This window comes from Macaca fascicularis, chromosome 1 (assembly GCF_037993035.2).
Source record: "Macaca fascicularis isolate 582-1 chromosome 1, T2T-MFA8v1.1".
In the NCBI taxonomy this organism is placed as follows: domain Eukaryota; kingdom Metazoa; phylum Chordata; class Mammalia; order Primates; family Cercopithecidae; genus Macaca; species Macaca fascicularis.
This window is the reverse complement of record NC_088375.1, coordinates 26,352,537-26,376,401: the sequence shown is the minus strand read 5'-3', so window position 1 is coordinate 26,376,401 and position 23,865 is coordinate 26,352,537. Positions and strand designations below refer to the sequence as shown.

The window sequence follows — 23,865 nt, the reverse complement described above, 5'->3', positions numbered from 1 at the left end:
ATATGACCAGTGTTTAGGTGAGTCTTGTTAAATAAGGAGCTTTGTTAAAAGTGAAAATGAGAGGAATGGAGGAGAGGAATGCCCAAAGCTATATTTATTTTGCCCCCTCATCATGGAGCTGTAGGGAGAAGATGGAAGCAAGAAAAGGGATCGCCCACCCAAGATCCATGGAAACTACTTGGAGGGAGTTTCAGAGCCCTTAATGGGATTGAGTGATGAGCTCTTAAAAATCAATTCTGCCTCCAATAATGGGAGATAACTGGGTCACTCATTCGGTCTCTTGTTCTTCTATTAAACATTTGCTGGACAACAATGTCAGACATTGCACGGAATACTACTTCCGGGGGGTGGTAATGCATACTAAAGTATTTGTGCTCTAAAGTGGGTGGCTAAGACATCCAACCTCATTGAGCTTTGTTTTAGGGAAACAGCAGCTCAGAGAGGGCCTATGAATCCACCGGTGTTTCACTGAGTAGACACAGGGGAGCCAAGGGACAGCATTTACAAAGTAGATTCATAATTACTGTGTAGACTAAATGTAAGTATAACAACACTAATAAGCAATGTGTTAATTCCAGGAATTTTACATGCATTGTCTTATTTGGTCTTCAAAATAACTTTAGTATATATATATATATATATGCTATTATTACGCCCATTTTACAGATGAGGAAACTGAGGCTATTAGAGGGCATGAAGCCCACCCAGACGACACAGCTAAGAAACAGTGAAGCCGCCCAACAGCATAGCCAGTGCTCTTAGCCACTCTACTATCTGCTCCCCACAGTGTGAAAAGGTACCCCTACAAAGATCCGGCTCTGGGAGGAATGCTTTCACATACCAAACTCCTGCACAGACTCCCTCTACCATAATGTGAAGGCAATCAAACCAAAGCTGGAGGAGGAGGGTTATATTTGATTATCTCACTTTCACCATATGTTCTTAGGCTCTGAGCCTGTAGGGTCCAAATAATCTTCACAGGGCAGAGTTATCTGAGGTGGTGTGTGAGAAAGTGACACACACTTCCCATACAGGCACTGGGGTCAGCAGCTTGGCCGACAGCCGGTGGGGAATTCGTGGAACTTGGATTGCCTTCAGAACGGGTACTCCATGAAACAGTTCAGCTTATCTTCCTACATTTATTTTTACTTAGGGGAACTTACCCCCATGGGAGCTCTGTCCCCTGTAGAGGACAAGGCAAGCCAAAACAATGGAACAACGGCTCTGTGGAAACCACAGCCCAGCTCAGTTCTGAAAGGGCTTCATTTTAGATGAAGGCAGCATTTTAGTGATGGTAGGAGAACAGGTCACAGAGAGCACTAGCTTGTGGCAGCCTTCTCTTTTTGGACACATATGAGTTTTGCTTATGATTCTTAGAGCTTCATATTGAAATCACCTCTCACCCACATTACTAGGAATTAGGATAGAATAGACCACCCTTGTAGATCAGCCCCCAAAGCAACTTTCCACCATATCATGAGCCTAGTCCATTACACTCATATAGCTTGCTGAAATATGCTAGGCATTAGTATAGTCCTGATGAGATGCAAGCAGTGGTATGGTACAATAAAGAAGGCTGCATCAGCCATATGCAGAAAACTGAAACTGGAGCCCTTCCTTACACTTTATACAAAAATTAACTCAAGATGGATTAAAGACTTAAATGTAAAACCCAAAACCATAAAAACCCCAGAAGAAAACCTAGACAATACCGTTCAGGACATAAGCATGGGCAAAGACTTCAGAATGAACCTACTGAATAGGAGAACATTTTTGCAAACTACCCATCTGACAAAGGTCTAACATCCAGAATCTATAAGAACATTAAACAAACTTACAAGAAAAGAACAAACAACCCCATCAAAAAGTGGACAAAGTATATGATCAGACACTTCTCAAAAGAAGACATTTATGTGGCCAAAAAACACATGAAAAAAGCTCAACCTCTCTGATCATTAGAGAAATGCAAATCAAAACCACAATAAGGTACCATCTCATGCCAGTCAAAATGGTGTTTATAAAAAGTCAAGAACTAATAGATGCTGGCGAGGCTGTGGAGAAATAGGAATGCTTTTACACTGTTGGTGGGAATGTAAATTAGTTCAACCATTGTAGAAGACAATGTGGTGATTCCTCAAGGATCTAGAACCAGAAATACCATTTGACCCAGCAATCCCATTACTGGGTATATACGTAAAGGACTATAAATTATTCTACTATAAAGACACATGCACAGGTATGTTTATTGCAGCACTATTTGCAATAACAAAGACATGGAACCAACCCAAATGCCCATCTGTGATAGACTGGATAAAGCAAATGTGGTACATATACACCATGAAATACTATGCAGCCATAAAACGAATGAGATCATGTCCTTTGCAGGGACATGGATGAAGCTAGAAGCCATCATCCTCAGTAAACTAACACAGGAACAGAAAACCAAAGAGTGAATGTTCTCATTCATAAGTGGAAGTTAAACAATGAGAACACGTGGACACAGGGAGGGGAACAACACACACTGGGACCAGTCGGCGGGTGGGGTGTGAGGAGAGGGAGAGCATTAGGACAAATTGCTAAGGCATACAGGGCTTAAAACCTAGATGACAGGTTGATAGGTGCAGCAAACCACAATGGCACACATATACCTATATAATAAACCTGTATTTTCTGCACTTGTATCTCAGAACTTAAAGTAAAACAAAATAAAATTTAAAAACCTAGATACATGTATAATAAACTACAGTCGCATATACCAAAAAAAAAAAAAAAAGGCTAGATTATCAAAGAGTCATAGGTCTCAATTTACACCTTAACCTGCATTATTGAGCCCCTATAGCTGAGTTTTCTAGTCTGCCAGAACTTCTTACAAGTCCTGGGAACAGGGAATTCAAGCTAATTTACATGGTTGACCAAATACCGAGCCCATCTCTCAATTCTTCTCACAACACAATAGCAAAGTGATTGATACAGAACAGTAGTAGAGTATAAGACGTTGAATGAATGAATGAATGAATGAATGAATGAATAAATGCATATTTTAATTATATATATGAGGTGAATAAATGAATAACAAGTTATAAATAATTAAAAGGACAGATGATTTCTGACAGACATATATTGTATTTAATATCTAATTTTGTTAGATTCGCAAGTTCATTCTCAGCAATGGAAAAGAATAAATGAAATCCAGTTGTTGATAATGTTACAATTTGTGTGTCAACAAGGTCTCTCTCACCAGTCAGCAGAGGGTACTTATTTTATGCATTATATTTTCTGGAAACTTATCTTCCCATGGAATACAGGGTTACATTCCAGCAGCTGTCTGGTCATGCCGCAATAGACAACTGCCTGCTCTGCCCACACATAACAGGAGATAGACCAACGGCTGGGATGGTGGGAAATGCAAAGAAAGAGAGGTAGCTGAAGAACTATTTTGGAAGAGTTTGTGAAAGAGCTCATTCTGTAAGGTGCAAATCCACTGGATTTCATTAAAGGGCCATGGATCACCATACCTATCCGGGCTTTGCATGCTGTGTAGGGGCAGAACGAATGATCGTCCTTGTGCTCAATTTCCAGGGCTCTGCTCTTAAGCAGAAGAAATGTTTATTTGAAATTCATCAATACATTGTGCTTCTCTTTGTCTTCTTTTTATTTTAAATTCCAGTAAAATGAATTATAATACCTTTTATTTTAAATGACATGAACAATACAATCTTGAATTTGTAAAATTCTAGATGTAAAATTCTAGATCCTGGATAAGTTGCAAGGACAGTGGAAATGCCCTGACTGTGTAGAGCTTATGATCTTGTGGGTGGTAGAAAGATTCCAGGATAAGTAGCGAGAACAGTGGAAACCCACTGTGGCCAGGTAGAAAATAGCATTTTCATCATCACAGCAAAAAGCGGCAAGTCTGAAGGCACCATAGGAATTGGGTGCCATGGGAAAATCATACTAGAGATGGAACAAAGGAAGAAATGATTGTACTATTCTAAGCCAATGTTTAGTTAGAAACGTGCTGTGAAGACCAGCAGCAGCACAGGTCGAATGAAAGAGCAAAAATTATTTCTGGTCTGTGGACTGGAGTGGAGTGGTTACTATATTTGAAGACTTAGGACTAAGCAGCTAGGATAGGAAAGCGATCTTTAGAGGGAGTTTGAAGCATTCAGTTGGCCTGTTGCAACTCTGTAGGGACTGCCTCCACAGCCGGGATTCTTCTTGGCCACCTGGAAATAGAATTCTGAGCAAAACATGCCCTGGTTGTGTAGAGCTTATGGTCTTGTGGGTGGTAGAAAGATTCCTGGATAAGTAGCAAGAACCTGGGGTGCGGTCCCAGCTTTCCCACTGGGCTGCCCTGGGCACATTCACCATACTCATCTGGGCTTTGCATGCTGCATGGGGCAGAACGAATGATCATCCTTGTGCTCAATTTCCAGGGCTCTACTCTTTTTTTTTTTTTTTTTTTAATACATTAAGTTCTAGGGTACACGTGCACAACGTGCAGGTTTGTTACATATGTATACATGTGCCATGTTGGTGTGCTGCACCCATTAACTCATCATTTACATTAGGTATATCTCCTAATGCTATCCCTTCCCCCCCTCCCCACAATAGGACCCGGTGTGTGATGTTCCCCTTCCAGGGCTCTACTCTTAAGCAGAAGAAATGTTTATTTGAAATTCATTGTACTTCTCTTTGCTTTTTATTTTAAATTCCAGTAAAATGAATTTTAATATCTTTTCTTTTAAATGACAATTGTGCTTCTCTTTGTCTTTTTATTTTAAATTCCAGTAAAATGAATTTTAATATCTTTTGTTTTAAATGACATGAATAATACAATCTTGAATTTGTAAAATTCTAGAGGTAAATTTCTAGATCCACCCCTTTATGCAGGCTTCCATTTAACTATATATTCAAAGAGGTATGACAGGAGCAGTGTTCCCTAAATTTTGTTCAGTTAGAAAATTCTGAGTCACTTACATTTTAATGGAGAGGCTGTAGTATCTCTACACATATAATAAAGACTATTATTTGCATAAAAATGGAATACATTGTTAGGAATCTAGGTCAGAGAAACAGTGTGTAACTGTGGCAGTGGGGTCTTGGGAAGGGGTCTGTGTATGTGTCACTGTCCTTAGGTTCCTGGGGTTGTTGTCTTCTCTTCAGGTACCAGACGTGCTCCAACAATGGGCTGGTGGCAGGGTTCCAGAGCCGCTACTTCGAGTCAGTGCTGGATCGGGAGTGGCAGTTTTACTGTTGTCGCTACAGCAAGAGGTGCCCGTATTCCTGCTGGTGAGTCTGGCTGCCAACCAAACCCTCGTGATTCCTGGGGTGGGAGAGGCACCTAGGAAGTACTCTGGCCCATGTTTCTAGCTTCAGGTAAGCTTGAGGGTCACACACAAGCCTGGAAGGCAGCGCTGGCATATAGATGAGAATGAATGAACAACTTAGGAGGATGTTCATGCCGAGAGGGATCTTTCGGGTTATCCAACCCCCCACATCCTTCTTTTGGCAGAAAAGGAAACAACCATAGAGCTGGCAGTGACTGGCCCAAAGTCACCCACCTACTCTGTGGGGATGCCAAGTCTTAAGCTTAGGCCTACTGACTCCCATCCCAGTGCTGTTCTCCTTTTCCCCAACTTCTGGTAACTTCTAATCACATCTAAGGCTGCAGGGCCTATTTGGGAACGTGGTTTCCTGCAGTCCCTGTCTGCAAGAAACCAATCTTGTCATGGGTCAGAGTCTAGTACATAGTTGTACACAGAAAAAAACAACAACAAAAAAAGATAGTGCTGTTTTCTGCATCCATTTGGAATTCCAACCTCTGATATTTTGTGTCTTTCCCTCTCCCTGGGCTGATGCCGAATATTTACTGACCTAGCCTTCCAATGGACTAGGAGAATGTGTGTATTGTCATTTGCCCTGATGACTTACACTGGGTGTTAACAACACAACTGGCCCAGGTTTTTTGATCTGAAAACAAGCCAGGCATTTTTGCCTTGGGCAAGAGGATCCAGAAGTGTCAACATGTGAAGGTTGGCTCCCTCAAGTAATTGATATCTCTACAGTTTAATTCTTGCAAGGACAGCTTCACAGATCATGCTTATTCTCTGCAATCAGACTGCTTACTCCACAGATGCCCAGTGGCACACAGTATCTCTAGGGATACAAAGCCCCCAAAGCTTAACGTTTTTCTTTTTAAAGTAATGACTGATAGTAAATTCAGAGCTCAAAGTCACCTGTCACTGTTTGATGGAGCAGAAACCTCCTTTAGTTCTTCAAAACCACTTCCATAAAGCAGTTTTTACTCTACTACAGTAGGTGAACAGGCCTGGCAAAGGTTTATGATGCAACTGGGATAGTTCCTGAACCAAAGACCTAAAGATCTCTTGCAGTGGAGGAGGTAGAAGGAGCACTAGTGTGGGCAAAAAGAAACTTGAGTTTCAGTCTCCGTGCTGGCCTCTTCTCACTTCCCTCCCCTCCTTCCCCTTTCCCCTTCTCCCCTCCCTCTCGTAACTCTGCAGGCTCAAGCACATCACCTAAAATGATGACCACTTTTTTTGGGTCTCCAAGATCTTTAAGACTCTGATGAAAACTATAGACCTTGTCTTCAGGGGTTAAAATACACTTAGCATGTTCATACAGCAGTTTTCAGGGAATTTCAGGAATCCTCAGACTCCCTGAAGGCCATTAATGGACACATTGCCAAGAGCTCCTGGATCATGAGTTGAAATTCCAAGGACTAGAAGATCTTTCAGGTTGTTTTGAACCCCAAAAATATCTTAACTCCGAAGGCACTTCTGCAAAAGATGATCCAGATGCCAGAATTGTTTTGAGAGGATGAAGGTTCCAAAGGCGAGTGAGCCCCAGTGAAAGGGGAGCGTAGGTAGGAGCTTGGCCTCCACAAGTCTCTCCTTCCCGGACTATTAACAGAATGGCACTTCCCACAAGGAAACCAGCCTCCCTTTGTTGCAAGGCATTAAAAGCCAATTAAAATGTATGTAAATTACCTGAAAGAGCAAGCAAAACCTAATACTCAGTCAGTGAATTTATTTACTACATTAGCATAACTTTCCCTGAGTCAGACTCCAAAGGAACACATCAGGGCTGGGGTATGCTGGGTGGCCAAGAGGAGTGGATTCAGGGGCAGGAAAAAGAGTGGGGAGGCGAGGAGGCAGCCCTGCATGAGCTGCAGTCAGGAGGAAGGGGAACATGGACAGCCTAGGGGCAGCTGGAGGCCTGGATGTGGGAGGCCCTGTCTCTCTGCCCTTCGTAGATGCCTCTGTCACAGCACTTTCTGCACTTTGCCACCTGCGTACAGTTGCTGCTCTCCACCTGGACTTCCAGTGTCTGGAGGATATGGGGCCACTCATTGTTCTTCGTATTTTCAATGCCCAGCATAGTGCTTCGAACATAGTGTCTTCTTAACAACTGTTGAACAAAAGTCCACATTAATAATTGTGGAGGGTGTATATAATGTGAAGTGGCCCAGAAAATATAATTTCCTTACAAAGAACTTTTTGTACTCTCCCCCACCGCTCCACTTCTGCCTAGAATATAAGCTCTACACAAGCAGAGATCTTTGTGCTGACATATGCCAAGCCCTATAAATAATGCCAGGCACATAGCATTTGCTTGGATGAAGGAATGACTTCAGCCTACTTTTTGTTATGAACATTAAATAAGATAATACATTTCTGGTCTTGCCACTGTCTATGATCACACAGAGCTGACCTGTCTTGAAGCAGAGTCCCCTTCATGCTCCCAGATGCAGGAGAGACCCAACCTCCTCACCAACTAACAGGACATTCAAAGGCAAACCCTGCCCAGGAACAACCCAACAGGTGTCTGGTCATTGCAGGAAGCAGAACTTGAGAGCGGGGTTGGTTATGCAGAGGAATAAGACGCGTGATCAGTTGGACAGTCTGTTGTTGGGTGTACTAACTCATTCTTCCCCAGGCAAAGAGGAGTAAGCTGAGGCAGCAACATTCCTCATCACAGCAAGCCCCAAGGTCTCTGCAGAGATGAGTGGGAGAGCCTGCTGTGTCTGCGGTCATGCCATCATGGCTGGCTGCCCCCTGCCCAAACAGAACAACAACAGGGAGTGGGCTTGCGCCTCAAGGCTTTGGGTGATCAGGCAGGCGGCAGGCGAGGAACTAAGGCTCACTGGTTTTAGAAAAGTTACCAAGGCCGGGCACGGTGGCTTGTGCCTGTAATCCCAGCACTTTGGAAGGCCGAGGTAGGCAGATCACAAGGTCAAGAGATCGAGACCATCCTGGCTAACACACTGAAACCCATCTCTACTAAAAACGCAAAAAAAAAAAAAAATTAGGTGGGCATGGTGGTGGGCGCCTGTAGTCCCCAGCTACTCAAGAGGCTGAGGCAGGAGAATGGCGTGAACCCGAGAGGCAGAGCTTGCAGTGAGCCGAGATCATGCCACTGCACTCCAGCCTGGGCGACAGAGTGAGACTCCATCTCAAAAGAAAAAAAAAAGAAAGAAAGAAAGAAAGAAGGAAAAGTTGTCAAACAGAGGTAGGGGGTGGATGAAAGTAAGTGTGAGAGAAAGAGGTAAACATCTAAATCTTCCCAGAATTCCCATATTCCATGGATCTCTGTGATCTGTGTTAACACTCTGAGCATTGCTTCTTGAAGCTTATCCTGTCTGTTTATTTGAATGCTGAGACCTGAAAAAGACAGGTCTTTGTGTTTCCAGTTCCACTGTTGCTTTAATGATGCCCCAGATTTCCAGTGGTCACCTGGAGACTGGTTCCAGGATACTTCTGCTTCCTCAAAAATGCTAGGCATCATTCCTCTCACATACTTTAGAAATGACTTCTCAGGCTCTCTTAGATGCAATTCATCAGCTAAGATGCTAAAAATGTAATGATTATATTGACATATATGTAGGAACAAAGTCTCAACATTAAAGATTGATAGATAAAGATGAGAAATTTTGAGTTCCCAAAGATATTCATGTCTCTACTGACAAAGTTTACCCAAAGCCTTGATCTGCAATGATTTTGCCACCCCCTCACCCCACCCCAACCCCCACACCCTTCACCCTTCCTTACCCCATCCTACCATCCAGACATGTTACTGTTGGTCTGTAGAGTCAAAGGGTGGGGGAAAGTAGAGAGAATTACTCCAAAAGACATGACAAGTTAACTTTGGACAACTTAGACATGACAAGTCCTACTAAGGTATGTTTCCACCTGGCTGGTTCTATTTCTGATGGCATGGTGTTAGAGCTGAGAGCTATCACGGTCGCCAAATAAAATGGTGTTTTTTCAAAGAAAACATTGGAGAAGCAGCAGAATGAGATTCAAGTATGCACCGTGGTACACAGTATATGACTCACTATCCCGCTGGTGTGTCTAGACATTTCAGTGGCATCTTTAAATTGTCTGAGTCATGATGTTATATTATATGTCTTTCTAAATGCCTCCAGGGCATAAATTAGGTCTTATTTTTTCAACATCTCCAGGATATTACCTAGCACAAAATAGACTCTTAATAAATGTGTCAGATGAATAACGTTGCAAGTCCCTAGGAACAGTAACAATGGTGAAACCCGACATTGATGTGATGACGTTTTATAGTTGACAAAGACTTCTTTCAAGTACATTATTTTATTTGATCCTTTTAACAGCCCGACAGAGTGAAGTGAGAACTCTTTTTCCTGCACCTTCCCACAGTGAAATGCTGATAACCCTCTTATCTGAAACCTTCCTTTACATGACTTTAATTAGCTTGAATTACCTCCCAGGGAACTGGACCCATGTGTGTGGGAACGACATTTTCCCCCTTCCTTCTTTGAAAGGCGTTCTGCAGCACGCAGCCTGACACTGTATGAACTAGCTAAGTGGGCATCTAGCGCCTGTGTTCATGAGCACTTAGGGATTCAGAAATATCATCACTCTAGGCTGGAAAAAACAAGTCATCCAACCAACTTCCAAATGAGTGTGGGATTTATTTGTTTGGTGGGAACCAAGGTGCTGCTCTCATTTCAGCTTGTGCAGTTTCTTGTTGGCTATTACAGCCTCACAGGACTCTGGCAAGAAAGCAAATTCCTGATAGATGTGGACATGCCGTTATGAAATGGTCTCCACTGGATTGGATGAATACGTGAATTTTATGGATATTTATTTAGGTATGAGAGTTCTAATTCTTAGTCTAGTGGTCTGCAAACCACAAACACGTGTCACTGAAGTTGCCACAACCCTTTAGACATTGTTTGTCATAACCTCTCTTCTCCAAACAGCTCAGTAGCTGCAGGCTGCACACCAGACTGTCTACTATCCAGGCGGAGACTCTGTGTCCCAGGAACTGATGGTTGTAAATTATTTTCTTTTCTAAATGGTTCTTCTCCAGAGCCATGGCCTTTCATTAGGTTCATTGGATAATATCTTTTTACCATAAAATAATGCATCCATTTACATGACCTTTACTTTTCTCTTCAACCCTGATATTCTGTCTCTCAGACTTTGCATTCTTCACTGCCTCCTTCTCTACTCTCTGTGTGCAAGTCATAAGCCAGAGAATGCTTTTTTTTTTTAATTCCTGTATAGCTCTAGTTAACAACATCAGTTGATTAGAACATTCTTATCTCTCCCACCCCAAAGCACCCAGTCAAAGCTAATCTTTAATTCCTAACCTCTTTGTTCAGATGTTAATACAAGATAGGGAGTGTTTGCATGTTCACTCCTGTAATGCTGTTTCAGGGACAGGAACAATCTCACAGGCCCCTGCATTGCTGTGCCTATCATATGCCACCTGTGCCCAGACAGCCTCCTGCAATTCAGCTCCCAGAGGCCTGGTAAGAAGAGCAGCTTGCATGCTGAGGGTCTGTGCAAGCTGGAAGCTATTACTATAGAGATGGACATACTTAAGTGTTGAGGAAATTGGACTAGATGTCACAATTTAAAGGAAATTATATTGGGATTAGATGCTCTGTGCCCTACTAAAACCATTGCCTTGCATTGCATGATGTACATAGCACTCATTGTGCAGACAGCCGCCTCTCTGAGCTTGGGCAAAATCAATCATCCCTTTCATCAGCTGGAGTGGTTTTCATAATTACTGTGCCATATTTAAAATGTAGACATGTACAATTGGCACTCCATATCTGGGGGTTCCCTATCCAAGAATTCAACCAACTTTGAATCAAAAATATACAGAAAAAGACAATAAAAATGAAAATAACAATACAACAATAAAAAATGATACAAATACAAAACCATATAGTATAATAACTATTCATGTAGCATTTACATTATCTTAGATATTATAAGTAATTTAGAGGTGATTTAAAGTAAACGGGAGGATATTCATAGGTTATATGCAAATACTACACCATTTTAGATCAAGGGCTTGAGTTTCTGCAGATTTTGGTATTCATGGGAGTCCTGGAATCAATGCCCTGCAGATGCCACTGATGACTGTTTTATTAGTCCGTTCTCACACTGCTAATAAAGACATACCCGAGACTGGGTAATTTATAAAGGAAAGAAGTTTAATTTACTCACAGTTTTCAGGGCTGGGGAGGCCTCAGGAAACTTACAATCATGGCAGAAGGGGAAGCAAACACGTCCTTCACATGATGGCAGGAAAAAGGGCCAAGCAAAAGGGGGAAAAGTCCCTTATAAAACCATCAGATCTCATGAGAACTCATTCACGATCATGAGAACAGCATGAGAGTGACCACCCTTGTGATTAAATTACTTTCCACTGGGTCCCTTCCATGACATGTGGGGATTATGGAAACCACAATTCAAGGTGAGATTTGGTTGGGGACTCAGAGCCAAACCATATCGACTGTATTTGGTGCCTGCATTATAGGTGATACCTTTCTCCCTATGTTCAAACTTCAAAAGCAGAAATATCATAGATGCGTCTAGCAAGTATTCGTTAACCCATGGCCAGCTACTTAGAACAAAGTAAACCTCTCAGTTACAAACCAAATCTGATGTTTTATTCTATCTAGTCTGCTTCCCTCTACTATAATAGATTCTAGAAGCAATCATTCTTACTTCTATTTATTAATTCACTTAAGCAGTCAATGAATGTGAATGGATATGAAATAATAACAATTCATAGGCTTTGGTTGACCCTAATAATGATAATGATGATAATAATAATATTTATTGACACCTACCATGTGTTCATGTGTTACTGCATTTAATCCTCACACAAAAAAATTATGATACTATCATACAGATGAGGGAACTGAGCTATAGAAGTTATGGCTTCCTTCAAAGTTCCAAGCTTGACTCAAACAGTCTATCTGCCTCCAAATCCCATGCTTTTTGCATTGTACTGAGCTGTCTCTATATGAGGAATAAGACTTCTATAGGTGAAACATTACATAATAGCACATTAGGCATCTGGTAGAAAACAGAGAATAAAGCTATTTTAATTGGAGTGGAGCTGTTGAAGGTGGAGTAGCCCCCACTGATGTGCAGACCAAAGGTGACCACCATATAATGTGGCTAATGAAAATCAACACGAGTCAAAGCAAATGTGCTTGCTGACTAGCCCTGGACTTGGACAGTGAGTTAGAAACTCACTTCCAAGAAAGCAATTTGGAAAGTGTTCAGGGACTTTCCTCTACTCATTTAAGTCACAGATATCCCTGGAACTGTTGTTCCCTTGTGTTGTGATACATGTCTGAAGTGTTTGAAATATGAAGTCCCAAAATGCCATAAGAGGACAGATATGGACATTTGTTTTTATTTCTCACACCCCAGAGCCCCAGGGTTCAGGTTTTCTGTGTAGAGAAGGGCACTTGGGTGACTACAGAGGAACCACTTGGCCAATCCCCAGCTCTTGTGGGAAGAAGCCGGGGGGTTGTTCTTTGTGGCTGTTTTCCTTTACATGTAACTCCATTTGGGGTTTATTTTTTCTGTCTTTGCAAAACTAATTCAAAGAGAGTCTGATGCAGCTCCTAATAAAGACAAACTAAGCAATCTGAAATATGTTCATTCCTTATAGCTTACCTGGAAAAGCATTATGCAAGAGGATTGATCATGAACAGACTGGCTTTATTTAACAAACTTCTCAATGATTTGCCTGTCAGAAAGGGACATCTTTTTAGCTGAATGTACAAAACATAAGCCAGCCTCAACATATCAAATCCACAAATGTTGAGTTTCTCCTCCAAACCCACTTCTGAACCAGATCATAAAAGCATATTTGATTCCATGCACCAATGACCCCTCAAAGAGCTTACTATGTTGGCCCTCATGATGTTATACAGCATTCCATTATTTTGCTAAATATATAGTGCTGATGTATTTGTCCATTTTCATGCTGCTGATAAAGACATACCTGAGACTAGGCAATTTACAGAAGAAAGAGGTTTAGTGGAGAACTCACAGTTCCATGTGGCTGAGGAAGCCTCACAATCATGGCGGAAGGCAAAGAGGAGAAAGTCACATCTTATGTGGATGGCAGCAGGCAAAAAGAGAGCTTGTGCAGGGAAACTCTCATTTTTAAAACCATCAGCTCTCATGAAACTGATTCACTAGTATGAACACAACACAGGAAACACCTGCCCCAAGATTCAACTACCTCCCACCAGGTCCCTCTCACAACATCTGAGAATTCAAAATGAGATTTGGGTGAAGACACAGCCAAACTATATCAGCTGACATGTCACAGGACATTAGAATAGGATATTTAAAGTAAGGTGCTAATTGAGTGGTGGAGAAATAGAAGAAAAACAGAATTCAACATTGAACGACCACTAGAAGCTTCTCTAAAACGTTTGAGCATGAGCTGAGCTATAAAAGATTATTTGGAAGACATTCTAATTTTATTCTTATTTTTTAAAAAGCTGAAGTATGGCTTCCTTAGGTACCCGTTCTGATCTGTTCATATGTAAATGCTGGGGTTTTCTTCCAGTTTTTATGGTAGGGAGTCTGTGGTGTGTGCTTTTCTGGTATCCCCACAAAGTGGACCAAGGTTGGGGATCTGATGGTTCCTGAGCATGAGATGAAGCTGCATCTGTTCATGTGCACATCAATAGGAGGGAAAGTCCTGAAAGAGGAGCTTCCAGGTGACACCGAGTAATCCAGTTGTCCTAATTCCCCCAAGTGAAACGGCTGTAACAAACACATGTCAGTGCTATGAAGTCTTACTTTCATAGAAGAAAAGCGTCTGGCTCTGAATAAGGTCTCGTAGAGGTGGGTTTTCACAAAACCTTATGCTGAGTCACTTTATGTCAGGGAATAGATTGAAAATCTTTACTTTAACTGTTAAAAACCTAATCAGTTCTCAACCAAACCTCTGACAATGAATAAAATTGGCCACTGTATAGAACTAGATTGTATCTCCATTTCCCTTCCTAAAATGGATGTGAGAACATATATCTGGACTCAGCTCTGCAATATGTCTATTCTTGTGGCAAAAGAGCCGAGACATCTATCAGCAGCAGCTCAGTCTATGATACTGTATTGACCAGCAAACATTCATTGAGTCTAGTTGGATCTGTTGATAATTTTAGTGCTTCAAGAATCTTAGATGGGAAAAATCCTATATCAATCTTAAAATTTTCTTCAGTTTGAACTGATTTCCCTCAGCTCATAACTAAGATAATATTTAAGTTTTTTCCCATCAGCCTCAGCGGACACAAGAGTTGTACAAGTGGCTTTATGTTATCAAGTTTTTACTTAGCTTTGGAACAACTCTCTGTCTCTCATCTTGACAGCAGAAAAAATGTTGTGAAGTGAGAAATTGTACCATAAGAATCATTCATCTGAAAGTGACAGGAATAAACACACACACACACACACACACACACACACACACCCCACCGGTAGTTTTTATTAAAAATTAAATAAGATCTAAAATCGAATAAATCTATTCAAACTCTTTACTTTAGGGGAAAGGAGAAAATAAGGCTCCCCATAGAAATGTTTGAAAAGTAGACTCATTTCAATAAAGGCATCTTCCTGACCTGCACTCTTCTTCATCTTGCCAAGCTGAAGGTTTGCTTGATTGTTTTAATTCATCTAGGAATGTATGGCAATGCTCAGTATGAAGTGTGTTTTTCAAAAAAACTACTTAAAGTGACCCAGTAATTCACAAAGAAACTGGAACCACACTGAACTCTTCCCCCACCCACACTGGCAAAGCCCAATGTCACAGCTTAGGAAACCCTGATCATTCTGCTTCCTTGTAGCCTCTTTTAATTTCCTGACAAGTCCCTATGCCCTGTCTCAGTGTCTAGTTCTGAACGTTTAAATTCTTTTTTCTCTCTAAGGAGCTATTCCTGGGGCTTTCACTTATTAGGACACTGTGTGTGTGTGTGCACACGTGCATGTGCAATATCATGAAGAACTAAATGCAGCCACATATATCTGGTTTGCAAACACAGAATACAGAATCCTGGGCCACATTGACACAACAGTTCTTCCTATGGATGGTGTTTGTGAGATTCACTTTCTCCCAGTCATTTGGGTCATTTCTCCCTTGGTATTTTTTAATCTCGTAAAGTAGGAGAGATTTCCATGGATATCCAACCTCCTTCCCTATCCTCCTTAACCCAGGTTTTTCTAAGACAGTCTAAACTTGATCCCATGGTGTTATAACAAAAACAAGACAAAATAACAACAACCAAAAGTCACACAAAACAAAACCTGTCTGTGACCAAGGAGAAAATGTACCGATGGTCATGTACCTCACCTTCTCTAGGACATTCTAGAAATTCAATGGACATCAGTCCCTCACGAAGAGGCTTCTCAGACAAACTGTCCAGTTAGACAGGGGTCTTATGTCTGGTCACTACCAACAATGAAGCAAGAGAGAATCCTAATTAAATAAAGTATTAAATAATATTTTCCTTGTTTGAAGCGTAAAACTTCTTGATTTTTTTTTAAAGGTAAGCTTTTCTTTCCCACTTTATTCCATGGTATTTATCCAAGTATCTGAAGACAGATCAGAGTGGTCAGTAAAAACTTAAAAATAAAAATCTAGCCTCATAATTTCCAAATACCTTTAGCAATTGGATTTAGCCTAATGCAGTGTTGCTGTATGTAGAGTCTGCCTTGGCAAAAAAAAAAAAAAAAAAAAAAAAAAAGTTTGGTAATTAATTTTTACACATTGTATCCAAAGACTGCTTCAAAAGTTTTTGAAAGTATTTTTTGTTCCCTGAAGGAAGGAAAACACGCACACCCCCACCCCCACCCAACCTCTTATTCTAATTTGCATTATTCATGTTCTCAACAAACCTCTCTTTCCTTGGGTAAACTTTAATACAGTCCTTGTTAGAATTCTCATGGATCATAAATCAGTGGGATCCAAGTAAGGCCCTATTAGTTCTACTTATAAGACATTTACCATGCTGGGCGTGGTGGCTCACGCATGTAATCCCAGCACTTTGGGAGACTGAGGTGGGCAGATCACTTGAGGTCAGGAGTTCCAGACAAGCCTGGCCAACATGGCGAAACCCCATCTCTACTAAAAATGCAAAAATTAGCTGGGCATGATGGCACACACCTGTAATCCCAGCTACTTGGGACACCGAGACAGGAGAATCACTTGAACTCGGGAGGGTGGAAGTTGCAGTGAGCTGAGATTGTGCCATTGCAAAACAGCCTGGGTGACACAGTGAGACTCGGTCTCAAAAAAAAAAAAAAAAAAAAGACATTTACCTGAAAGATAAAGTCCTGCTTCTGGACCTCTTTGGAAGCACAAAATAAGTTTCTGGATTGGTAGGGCCTTATTTCCCTTCATGAACACATTAAGCCAAAACACATGTACCTCACTTTGGGTTGGGCTTGCCATCCTGATAGAGCATAATTATGTGTTAGGAAAAGTCAAATCAGGGAGCAAGGGTTAGTGAATAATGGGTAAAAGGAATGATTATGAACCAAGAGAATGGGCTAACCATTGATCTTGCTCCATCTGTGCACTGAGATCCTCCTAGGAGCCCTTACGGTTTATAAATCAAACTTTTCATGATTTAATGACAATCTTAGAGAAAGATCACCGTCAGTCTGCAGAGGGGAAAATCTTTCTAGCATTAATAAACAGTGATCTGTTAAACCCAAATCAAATGAAATTATTGACACTCACAAACTAGTTGTTTTCCAAGCTGCCCTGGGGTTTGGATAAAGACTTTGGAGGAACTATTTCATGGTAAAAGGACTGTTTTGGTCCTGAAGGTCCCAGTGGCAAAGCCCTTATGAGAACCGGCGGATTCTAGACTTACTCCAGGATGGACTACCGTGGACCTACTCATATGAAGTCCCAGGGTTTACTCAATATTGGAAGAGAAGGAAAGGAAAGGAGGAAGAGGAAGAAGAAACAAAATAGTTCTTGGTGATTCAACACCTACCATGTGTATAGCACCCTTATCACTCACTTTTATTAGTTCCAATGACAAACCTATAAGGTAGACTTTATTCTTCTACAGGTCAGAAAACTGAGATTAATTGACTTTCCCCAGGCTATATATTTATTCAGCTAATATTTATTATATATCTGTTTTAGGTGCTGGATGAACAATGGTGGACAAGGCAAAACCTCTACCTTTGGGGAGCTTACATTTTAATTAAATAACTTTTGAACACTTTGTTGACTATAACTCACAATAAGAAACATATGTTAAACTAGCACAATATGTACATCTTATTAACACACACACATATATATTTGAAACAAAATGTTTACATACATAGACTTATCCTTATTGCATGTGATGCATGCTTTGATATTTTCTTTTCTATTTTATATCTTTTTAAACCCAATTAAATTGACTTTGTTGTCAACTAATGAATCATAATCTAAAATTTGAAAACATTGTCTTAGTTGACTTGAATAGAATAGGAATAATATTGATATTAATCAATATCAAGAACTCCAAAGTTATTTTGATAATTCCAAAGCCTGGGGAGGTATCTACATCTTTTTCAGTGTACAGTTTAATGGCCTAGAAAAGGACGATGAGAAGCGAGAGGAGAGCTGTTTGTTTCTTCACAGCCTGGAGTGGTTTGGTGGATGTCATTTAACTTCAGTCTGGATTTGCCAAGATGCTCAAACTCCATCTCTTCTTCATAGTGTGTCTTCTGTTTGCTCCCAGCAATAATAATGTGTTTTATTTTCCTCTAACCTTTTGTTCTTCCTGCATAGGCTAACAACAGAATATCCAGGTCACTATGGTGAGGACATGGACATGATTTCCTACAATTATGATTACTATATCCGAGGAGCAACAACCACTTTCTCTGCAGTGGAAAGGTGAGAAAGATAGTCCCTTCCCCATTGGGCTAGGGTTAAAGGAGCTGGGACTAACTCCTGCAAGGATTAAACCTGCAGGAATTTATGAACACATACACACACACACACACACACACACACACATATATGCAGAATACAAGTGCAGATTTCTTACATGCACATATATTTCTGCAGGAACTTTGACCTGAGGTTTTCCTTATTTTAGTTTCCTACCTGGTCAAGGATTAACTTCAGGTTTGGCTGGAAAATGGGAGGCCATGGGAAGTGAGCTGTTCTCACGAGCTCACCTCATGGAGCTGCTCACCTTGGAGATGAGGGTGGATTCCAGCCTGCTCAAGAGCAAAGTCCTAAACTTGGTATCCCTTGATGGTCTAAGATTTTTCCCCTCACTCAATTTCAAAGAGTACTTTTCCTCATGAAACACCAAGAGGAGAAGGCAAATACAGTTAGAGGAGTGCCCATTGTCAAAATGGACCCCCTTCAAACCCATGCCTCTATATGATCCCCACTTTGGGTTTTAGGAAAGAAGAGAGAAGAGAAAGAAAAGGGATTGGAGATAAGAAACACACAGAACCTACCATCCTGGTCTGTTTGGGCTCCTTTACCACATTACCTTAGACTGGGTAACTTACGAACAATAGAAATTTATTGTTCACAGTTCTGGAGGCTGGAAAGTCCAAGATCAAGGCACCAGCAGGTTCAGTGTCTGGTAAGGGGTTGCTTGCTGCTTCAGAGATGTTGCTTTATTACTGTGTTCTCACACATGGTGGAAAGGGCAAGCCAGCTCCCTTCAACTTCTTTTATATGGGCACTAATCCCATTCATGACAGCAGAGCCCTCATGGCTTAATCACCCCCCTAAAGGCTCCTCCTCCTAATACTATCACATTATTAGGTTCCAACATATAAATTTTAAGGGGACACCAACATTCAGACCATAGCATCTACCAACCATATTTAGAAATGAAAGGAGTTAACAATCCCTCAGTAAAGCTGACAAAAATTAATGAAAGAAGAGAATTTAAATAGCCTGACGATAAAAACTGCACTAACCCTTTTTTCATCACCTTTCTCTCACAATCAACTCCTTAGTCCTATCTCAAATACATCAAAACAGTCAGAAAAAAACAAGAATTGTACTCCCTACTAATACAGAGAAAGGTGTAGGTAAATTCAGCTGTTAATGATTGGTTTGGTCTACTTTTAGTCAGCTGATAATCACTTTTTACACAGAAATGAATTCCTGAAAAGTTACCAATAAATATTTTGCAAACCAAATAACACTTACATTAACTCATAAGATAGTATGCTATGATGAATTTGAGTGTGACACATCTTTGGTGTGTGTCTGTGTTTTCAAACAGAATTACATCTGAAATAAAGTTAACTTATTTAATATGACCTAGAATTTCTTTTTTTTTTTTTTTTTTAAAGACATTAAGTAGCTCTGGAAAGGCACAATATATATTGCAGGCTGATCAGCAAAAACCTTTATGTTTACCCATAGACAAACCACTCAGTTTGCACACATTACTTATTTTTACTTTAGATATACTTTAAACTAGCCTAGTTACCAATTTTCTAGAAGCAGCAAATTAGAAAGGGAACCCACTATATAGTACTTAGAATGAAACTCATTCCACCAATGAGAATAAATAGCTGGATGACATGACAACAAACATGCGTAAGAACAATAAAACAAATGAAAGGCTGAAGAACTCAAAGAACGTGGGTTGTCATTTAGCAGGGCCATGCTCCCCAAAATGCAAAACGAAATAACAGGGGTGCTCAATGCTGCAAATGATGACTTCAGCTCAACAAGAAAATTAGTTCCATGTTCCCTGTTTAAGAAAGCAGGAATTAATACAGTAAAGGAAGAATGCCATCCAAGATTAGGATGAAATAAATATATTTGAATAGTTAAAATGCTCAATTCAATTTTCAGTAAATTCAGTTTTCAGTAAATTTTTGGTTATGTGGATTACCCAGAATCATGAAAAACTGAAATATTATGTCATTGCATTAATTTAAAATGAATATCTTCCCCCCAAATAAAATAAAATAAATATACTCATGTAATTTTGCTACTGTCATCAAAAACAAGTAGCTTAATGACCCACAACTTAGGTTTCTTCGGCTCTGCTGAAAGACGCCAAGGCCCCCAGCTTGGAGAACTATTGTCAGGGCAGGGTTCCTTGTGCAAGAGCTTTCCCTCCACATACAAGTGATAGTGGTTTCCTCTTAGAATGCAGTTTTTTCCATCTGTGTGCTATTGACATCTGGGTCCAGATATTTCTTTGTTTCAGGGTCTATCCTTTGCATTCTAGATGTTTAGCCTACCCACTAGATGCTACTAGCACTCCACCCCAAGTTGTGACAACCAAAAGTAGCTGCAGACATTGCCAAGTATTCCCTTGGGGAGCAAATTTGCCCCCACTGTCCTGGTGTGATATCAGAGACTGAACCTGGTGGAATCATTTGGTCTTCATAGGACCAAGTCTAAGTTTTACTCAGCATCAATTAATAGCCTTTTAAAAGAGTAGTTTGAATGCCTGATCCTAAGATCTTGTTTATCTATGTTTGTTAGTACACAGATAAATAAGACCTGGCTGCAGTAATTACAGTCATTTGGTAAACCTACATGCCACCAATTTTCTAATTTCCTTCTAAAACAATCTTTTGACAATTGCAGGAATCAAAATATCACCCAGGCTGTGGTATCACCCAGACCCTCAAGTTGATTATCCAGATTTGCGTTGAGGGACTCTATACCCAATTGTTTTAAACAAATGAACCAGAGCAACAGACTCAGAATTAGAAAGCCTGCCTTAGGCTGTTTAAGCAGAGTCAGCCCCATTTTTCAGTTTAGAAGCTGGGTGGAGGCCTTGTTAGTCATAGTGGTTGGGATAAATTTTTGAAAACAGACCTTGCAGATTGAAAATGAAGATAGATAATTCTGAGTTTGTAAAGGACCCCACTAAGCTTTGGAATGATTTGCATAATTAAATATGGAAAACCTCTTTATTGTTGCCCTTTATCAGGACTGTGTAAAGGGCATGGCAGACGTGTGTTCTTCTGGGCTTAAGATTACCTAGTTAGGGAGACCGTGTGATTTAAGAGAAAGATCAAGATTTGAGTCCAATAAACTGCGAATCTGAAATTATCACCTATTACTTGTACTACCTTAAAGCAAGTTAATTATTTCTCTGAGCCTGGTTCTTCACTCAAACAATGAATTGTTGTGAGGATTAAAAGAGAAAACAGGTAAAGCATCTGGTACAATGCCAGATATATTGGAGGCTACAATTATCATTATCACTGTTCAACAATATTAGACCACAGGAGTGTCGTGCAATGTAGGCACTCGATACATTTCTCTTAAATGGATGAATAAAGAACATAAGTTTGCCCTGAGCAAAGAACATTCCTTGAAATGTATCCATACCACATTTTTCAAAACTTAGTAATGCTATGTACACTCTTCCCATCCCCAACCACTTAAACACATAGGCAATTCATTTAAACACATAGGCAATTCATAACTATTCTAGTGACGCCAGAATGGCAGCCATTTTCTTTTTTACTTTAAGGGATTTTTTCATTTCTCTGTAGCAGTGTTTTCTGAAGGGAAACACATGTATAGCACAGAGCCCAGTGCCTGGTGAGCACTCTGCATACGGTAAGTGCTCAGAAAGAGTCAGTGGGAAAATGGATGGACTTTTTAAAACAAGATTTTTTTTTTTTTTTCGAGACAGGGTTTCACTCTGTCACCCAGGCTGGAGTGCAGTGGCACCATCTCGGTTCACTGCAGCCTCAACCTCCAGGACTCCAGCAATCCTCCCGCCTCAGTCTCCCAAGTAGCTGGGACTACGGGCGTGAGCCACCACACCCAGCTATTTTTTTGTATTTTTTTGTGGAGTCAGGGTTTCCACATATTGGCCAGACTGGTCTCAAACTCCTAGCCTCAAGCAATCCACCTGCCTCAATCTCCCAAAGTGCTGGGATTGCAGGTGCGAGCCACCAAGCCCAGCCTAAAACAAGATTCTTTACAATGAAATGGAGATTATGTTAAATAAATGCTTTTATTCCAAGCTGTTAACCCACAGGTCCTTGAGGTACTTTCTGGAGGCAGCAGGGGTGAGCTGACCACCAGTGATGAGCAGAGGCGTCCACACAGCCAGTGATCTAGTCAGTCACCTTCAAGGGTGATCTGAACTCACAGATTTGTTGGCTCTTGGGAAACTGCATAAAGATGTCTTCTAAGAGCAAAGTGAGGTTAAGTGTCCCTTCAGTTCCCAGATCCTCCAAATGTTCTCTGTTGCTGTTTCCCCAGCAGCGATTCTTCCTGCCCTGTCCTTTCTCACTGATATTCATTTTCTGACTCTCCCTCCCACAGGGATCGCCAGTGGAAGTTCATAATGTGCCGGATGACTGATTACGACTGTGAATTTGCAAATGTTTAGATTTGCCACATACCAAATCCGGGTGAAAGGAAAGGGGCCAGGAGACCGGAGGGTGTCCACATATGTTAACATCAGTAGGATCTCCTATACCAATTTCTGCTGCTCTCTTTCCTTCTCTCTGAGCTGGTAGCTGCAATGCCAGCTTCCTGGGCCTTTCTGACTAGTATCACACTTATAATAAAATCCACAATTAAACCATGTTTCTCACTATTCACACGTTCCATAGCAACTGCTTTATATGACTGATGATGGCTTCCTTGCACACCACATATACAGTGTGCATGCTTAGAGTCGGGCTTCTGGAGCACCCGCTGCAGCCTGGCTACTGCTTTTTACTGCAGAATGAACTGCAAGTTCAGCATAGTGGAGGGGAGAGGCAGAACTGGAGGAGAGGTTCAGTGAAGGTTCTCTACAGCTATGCCTGTTTGAATGATATGTAGGGTCCCCACAAAAAGCAGGCTTTCTGCCCTGAGGGGCATCTTGCCACTTCCCTACTCCACATGAGCCATGCATGCTTAGAAATCCAAGTGCAGAGCTCTTTGCTCCAGGAGTGAGGAGACTGGGAGGTGAAATGCGGAAGTGGAAGGGTTTGGGGGCAGAGCTGAAAACAGGGTTGGAAGGATTTCCTGAATTAGAAGACGAACATTAACATACCCAGTAATGAAAATGAGTGCAGGGGCCAGGGGAACCCGTGAGGATCAGTCTCAAATGAGATGAAAACAGGGAAGCAGAGAAAGGTCAGAGAATGGGACTCAGATTGGGAACTTGTGGGAATGAGAGTGACCAGGTTGAACTGGGAAGTGGAAAAAGGAGTTTGAGTCACTGGCACCTAGAGGCATGCCCAGGATTCCTAGGAAGGCTGGCAGACACCCTGGAACCCTGGGGAGCCACTGGCAAACTCTCCTGGATTGGGCCTGATTTTTTTTGGTGGGAAAGGCTGCCCTGGGGATCCACTTTCCTTCTGTGTGTGATTCAGGAGTTCTTCTGCAGAGATGGCGCTATCTTTCCTCCTCCTGTGATGTCCTGCTCCCAACCCTTTGTACTCCTTATTACAAAAGAAATAAAAATACTAACGTTCACTATGCTGAAAATATTCAGGGTCGGTTTTTGCTCTCTACTCTTTCCCTTGCTGGTTATTTATCCATTCATTCTGAATATACCGG

The 23,865-nt window shown here is 41.1% G+C and overlaps 1 protein-coding gene and 1 long non-coding RNA gene across 2 annotated transcripts in view; one reads left to right on the top strand and one right to left on the bottom strand.

The window, feature by feature from the left end:
- DPT (dermatopontin) overlaps positions 1 to 23,793 on the top strand; it is a 33,821-nt gene extending 10,028 nt beyond the window's left edge. Inside the window, exons 2-4 of the mRNA XM_005539919.5 lie at positions 5,167 to 5,292; positions 18,133 to 18,240; positions 22,636 to 23,793. Of these exons, the coding sequence (XP_005539976.2) occupies positions 5,167 to 5,292; positions 18,133 to 18,240; positions 22,636 to 22,702 (301 nt within the window). The 3' untranslated portion in view covers positions 22,703 to 23,793. The remainder of the gene's footprint in view (positions 1 to 5,166; positions 5,293 to 18,132; positions 18,241 to 22,635) is intronic.
- LOC102133443 (uncharacterized) overlaps positions 17,458 to 23,865 on the bottom strand; it is an 81,903-nt gene continuing 75,495 nt past the window's right edge. Inside the window, exon 4 of the long non-coding RNA XR_010578268.2 lies at positions 17,458 to 18,133. This is a non-coding gene — a long non-coding RNA (uncharacterized lncRNA). The remainder of the gene's footprint in view (positions 18,134 to 23,865) is intronic.